This window comes from Poecilia formosa, unplaced genomic scaffold (genome assembly GCF_000485575.1).
Source record: "Poecilia formosa unplaced genomic scaffold, Poecilia_formosa-5.1.2 Scaffold717, whole genome shotgun sequence".
Lineage (NCBI taxonomy): Eukaryota > Metazoa > Chordata > Actinopteri > Cyprinodontiformes > Poeciliidae > Poecilia > Poecilia formosa.
In genome coordinates this window covers 132,109-137,679 of record NW_006800656.1, presented here as the reverse complement: position 1 = coordinate 137,679, position 5,571 = coordinate 132,109, and the positions used below count along the sequence as shown (strand labels likewise).

At 38.3% G+C, this 5,571-nt stretch overlaps 1 protein-coding gene across 1 annotated transcript; it reads right to left on the bottom strand.

Annotated features, from left to right (window-relative positions):
- Nucleotides 1–2,382: 2,382 nt before the first annotated feature.
- On the bottom strand, nucleotides 2,383–5,374 carry minar2 (membrane integral NOTCH2 associated receptor 2). The gene is made up of 3 exons (XM_016666385.1): nucleotides 4,753–5,374; nucleotides 4,154–4,402; nucleotides 2,383–2,653 (listed from the first exon to the last, which is right to left on the bottom strand). Exons 1-3 carry the CDS (start codon nucleotides 4,897–4,899, stop codon nucleotides 2,459–2,461), a joined length of 591 nt encoding a protein of 196 aa, XP_016521871.1. The 5' UTR covers nucleotides 4,900–5,374; the 3' UTR covers nucleotides 2,383–2,458.
- Between the last annotated feature and the right edge of the window lie 197 nt (nucleotides 5,375–5,571).

Here is a 5,571-nt window from a genome sequence, read left to right as displayed (position 1 = left end):
GTTTTTGGTTTGTGTTTTTGAGTCATACAACGTGTTCCAAATTATTATGCAAGTGATATTTTCTCAGATTTTCCTAAATGGTCAATGCAAATGATGGTCAGTATAATTTTCAAGTCATGAACTATTACAGTATAAATCAAATTTTACTGAACAAACCTCCCAATTAGATGTTGTTTTTTATTTAAAAAAAAAAATCAAAATGCACTGTTCCATATTATTATGCACAGCAGATTTTCTAAATGTTTTATGGATTATAAAGAACTGCAAACAGTTATTCTTTGAATGATGTACTAAAATCAAAAGCTATTTCAATCAAAAACATCTTGACAGAGTTGCATATTAACATAGGATCCCTTCTTTGGACCCACTTGCACAATTCTTGCGTCCATTGAACTTGTGAGTTTGTGAGTTTCTGCTTGGATTTCTTTGCAAGATGTCAGAATACCTTCCTAGAGCTGCTGTTTTGATATGAACTGCAACCCACCCTCAGATCTTCTGCTTGACGATACTTCAAATAGGGCAGAGGTCAGAGGAGGATGGTGACCACACCATGAGTTTCTCCCCTTTTCCCCATAGAAGGTACGGGCTATTCTTTTTGAACCATGAAAGAAAGTGATCAGTCAGAAAGTCCATATACTTTGCTGAGGTAATTTTCACTCCGGGGACTCTGAAGGGGCCGACTAGCTCTCTCCCCATGAATTCGGCCCAAAACATGACTCCACCACCTCCTTGCTGACGTCACAGCCATGTTGGGACGTGGTGGCCATCCACCACCAATCCACTACTGCATCCATCTGGACCATCCAGGGTTGCACAGCAGTCATCAGTGAACAAGTCTGTTTGAAAATCAATCTTCATGTATGGCTGGGCCCACTGCGTCCATTTCTGCTTGTGAGCACTGGTTAGGGGTGGCTGAATAGTACACAACAAGCCTCTGGAGGATCCTCCTCCTTGAGGTTTCAGAGGCACCAGCAGCTTCAAATAATTTTGCTGCTTTGTAAGGACATTTTAGCATCTGCTCTCTCAATCCAATGAATTTGTCTAACAGAAACCTTCCTCATTATGGAACAAACAAAAGGGGGTTTGTTCTGATTCAGAACAAACCCCCTTTGTTCTGAATCAGCCACAAATCTCTTCACGCTTCAGCTTTCGTTAAATATCTAATGTTTTCATATCTTGTCCACTGCACTAAACTATGATGATTTTCGGCAGCAGAGAGATCCTTTCTCTTTCCCACAATGCTTGAAACCTGTGACCTGCTTAATAATGTGGAACATTCTTCATAGGCAGATTTCCTTTAATTGAGCTCACCAGACAAACTAATTAACCCAGGTGTGTGAAATTAATTATAGTGATTCAAAGAGCCCTGAAACACAATATAATCTATTAATTTAATGGCACAACAAAATTTTTTATCTTTATGACACTTAAATCCAATTTACATAATAATTGTCCATTTAAAACAAAGGCAGCCAGAATAGTCATTATAAGCATCGTCTTTAATGGTTATGTGTTTGTCTAAAGCACTTCCTTTAACATGCAGGAAGAAGAGTAGACTCTCATTGCCTTTCTTGTATGCAAGTAATAAAACATTTAGACTAGAATAGATTCTATTATCCTTTGCATTTCTTATCTATAATATGTATTGTGTACTTTTGTCATTTTTGCTAATTACAATCATTTTACACATGACCTATTAAAAAGAACATATTCACTGATCCTTCAGTCAGGAGCGGGATTTTCAGAAGATTGGAGCAAGCTGACCTTCAAAAACTTTGAAATGTCCATAAGTTTTAGTTTTGAGATATGGTGTGTAAGTTTAATGCAGACAGATGTCTTTTACAGTTTTGTATGACAAAATTTTAATTTTACTAAATTTTAATTTTAATTTCATAGCAAGTAGGACCACAAGTGGCTTTATGAGTAAAGAAAGCCAATCATTAGGTAATTTTTGAGGTCAAAAATATTGGTTATTTTTAAGGTAATGATTTTGATCTTGGTAGATAGTTTGGGGGGCTGTACAGTGGCACAGTTGGTAGAACTGGTAGATGATTTAATTCCCAGCCCCGGTCTTTCTGCATGGAGTTTGCATGTTCTCCCTGTGCATGCATGGGTTTTCTCCAGGTACTCCAGCTTCCTCCCACAATCCAAAAACATGACTGTCAGGTTAATTGGCCTCTCCAAATTGTCCCTAGGTGTGAATGTGTGTGTGTGCGCATGGTTGTGTGTCCTGTCTGTCTCTGTGTTGCCCTGCGACAGACTGGCAACCTGTCCAGGGTGACCCCACCTCTCGCCCAGAACATTAGCTGGAGATAGGCACCAGCAACCCTCCCGACCCCACTAAGGGACAAGGGTGTAAAGAACATGGATGGATGGATAGAAAGTTTGGACACTGTATCATCCCCTATTGTCTTTTAGAGTAGATGATGCTGATTATAGCACAATAGTTGCATCCAAATTAGCTCTGTTGTAAAACTACAATAGGCACTATTATGACAATAAGAGAAGCACAAATTAGCAAAATTACTGAGAGAACAATTTTGGAAAGTCTTTTTCTCTTGTGCTCTGCTTCTTTTCTCTTGAGCAGAGAGTCAAATCCTGGAGTGTACAGGTCTTCAAGCCAAAAGTCAAGCTCTTTGGGTGTTTTTGTGTCCTATATGGGGGGACAAAAATGAAAAAAACAATCATTATTTTTTCTGTGATTTTCTACTTTTTTCATAGTAATTTGTTCCTGGGAATTTTAACCAACCAAACAACAGAAGCAAAAGGGAAAACAATAGATTTTTTTTTTTTGGCAAAGAGTTGTGATTTATCTTTAGAGATGTTATTTCAGTTTGAAAATAAAAAGAAATGTTATTTATGTTTATGACTTATCCTCAAATGTTCATTAAAAAGATTGCATCGCCTTCTTTCTAAAGGTCATATTGTAGATTTGTTGACTCTTGTCTCACAGACAACTTTTCACCTTTTGGCTTCTAACAGTTTAAAAGCAAGGTAATTGGACCTCAGAAGGTCCTGGGTTCAATTCCAGTTCTGGGGTCTTTCTGTGTGGAGTTTGTATGTTCTCTCTCTGCATGCATGGGTTCTCTCCAAGTACTCTGACTTCCTCCCACAATCCAAAGACATAACTTGGTTGATTGGTCCCTAAATTCTCCTGACGTGTGTATGAGTCTGTGCATGCACACACACACACACACATGTCCTATCTGTCTCTATGCTGTCCTGCAATGGGCTAGCAACTTGTCCATGGTGAATCCACCTTTCACCTGGAGATATGCACCAGCACTCCTTGCAACCTCAATAGGATGGATGATTTAAGAAGGTGATATAATCAGTTGAGGATGTGGAATAATATACACTTACTTCTGCCTATTTCTTTTTAAACAATCTATTTTACATATCTGACAAGTTTTGCACTTGCTTAATTTTTTCTTTTGGGTTATGTTCAAAAACAAATAAACTCAGCTAAACATTAAACATTTGATGCACATCTTCAAAGGAGCATTGAATCAAGCCTTCTACATTAAACAGAAGAGCTGCTCTAGGTCCATATTTGAACACCTTGTAGTGCAGCATTTCCTCTTCTTGCCAGGTGATTTCATAAGGCATATTTTGTTGTGAATTGGCCCTATCGATAAACTGCATTGAGTTTAGTTGAACAAGACAAGTCAGTAACACTTTATTTGACGGGGTGTACGTATACTGACATGACACATAAACATGACATAACAGCTGTCATGAACATGAAGCAGTCTTTATGAATGTCTATGACTGATGTCATGAAGTGACATTTGGTAAATAATGACACTTTTAATGCAAAGTTGTTCTAAAATTTGCCTTGAAAATGCCAACTTTGCATTAAAGTACAAAATATTGTAAAGTTGGTACTGTTATATCATGTTTATAACGGTGTCATGTCAGTCTTACACACATCCCGTCAAATAAAATGTTACCAAGAAGTCTAGTTGCTTCCTAATTAAACATTTAGATGTGGATCACAGGTGAAAAGCTGACTCAATGTGGTGGAAATGTTCTAAAGGTTGATCAAATGAGCTGACCTTTTATTGCCTTTGTTCAGATTAAAGATGAACATATAGTTTATGATTATATAGGCTGCAAAATCCCTTGGTTTCTGTCATTAACTGCAAAATACCTTCAAATAATCTGTTAAGTTGCCATGGATAGTTTGTGTGTCATATTCTTTGATGGTCCAGGAAGGCTTAAATCTTTCATTGTCTGCCGTGTCGATGGATTTTATATCCATGTAAAGAGGATTCCTTTTGATGTTATACTTCAGAGTTACTGGAGTTATGTGCTTCTCCAGATATCTGTCCACAAACACCACAGGACTGCCCTCTGAATATGGAGGAATTTTTCTTCCATGTTGGGTTGTTTGTTCCCGCTGTCAGAAAAAAAGGAATAATTTTATTCTTATCTAACTGAGAATAAAATAACCATCTTAACATTGCAGATTTTGTAGATAAATTTACAAAGTAACCTAAACTTGAACTCCTAAACTACCTTGAGGCAACCTTGAGTATACCTTGAGTAACAACATATATAGTATAGTTGAGGCAACAACAAAGTTACTGTTTTATCAGCATATCAGCATCTGACCTCACATGCACGCTTTGATTTAAATATTTTTTAAGTATAGAAAGACCAATCATTCATAAGAACAACATATTACACACAAAGTCACTGTGAGGAAGGAGCATGCTGTTGAGTAATGGTAGCTCTGTTGCTCCATACCTGTAAATAGACCCGGTTCTGCCATCGTCTCTGACTGGAAACAAATGCTCCAACCTGAAACATGCCATGGGTAGCATCCAAAACGCCAACATCCAACTGCAGGAACTTTTCAGGGTGATTGTTGTTGGGTAGAACAGAAATATCCATCTTTGGTCTGCAGTGACTGCTTTATCTGCCTGCAGCCTCTTTCTATACACATGCTCACTTTAGCTGGCAAACTTGCCAATTATTCATGAAAAGCAAGATATTTATGAAGCTGTATCACTTGCAGGTGAGGTAACCTAATCTTATCACTGAAGACCTGATACAAAGAAGTAATACTGCCAAGAGAGAAGCAAAGACAGGGAGAGAGAGGGGAGCGTTAGCAAGGTCAACCCCATAGTGTCAGGTTCACTCCTCCTGGATGAGTGACAGTAGACAATCGCTTGCTTTGTGTCATTGACTTTACAGCAATCCCTCATACTGAGCATGTATGGAGAGGAAAAACTCCCATTTCAAAGGAAGAAACCTCCAGCAGAACCGAAACCAGGCTCAGTATAATTGACCATCTGCCAAAACCGACTGGAGGTTTGAGAAGACAGAGAAGATACACAAAAGAGAAACCGCTGAACTGATGGAGTATTTTCTATGTTAATGAAAATGTAGCCTAGTGGAAACTAAGACTTTACAATTTACCACCACTAGAGTGCACTGTAGGAACATCCCGGAAGTCTGTAGGAAGTCAATGAAGCCAGTACAACGCTTTTCACAGTGACGTCAGACAATGGCCGCCATAACCATAGACATAATATAAGGATAGACCATAGACATAATATAAGG

Excerpts from the sequence above, each read along its gene's own strand:
- minar2 (XM_016666385.1), bottom strand. The coding sequence starts at position 4,899 with ATGGATATTTCTGTTCTACCCAACAACAATCACCCTGAAAAGTTCCTG. Across the intron at positions 4,403-4,752 it reads AGAACCGGGTCTATTTACAG|CGGGAACAAACAACCCAACA; the intron begins GTATGGAGCAAC and ends TTTTTCTGACAG. Across the intron at positions 2,654-4,153 it reads ACTTAACAGATTATTTGAAG|GACACAAAAACACCCAAAGA; the intron begins GTATTTTGCAGT and ends CCCCCCATATAG.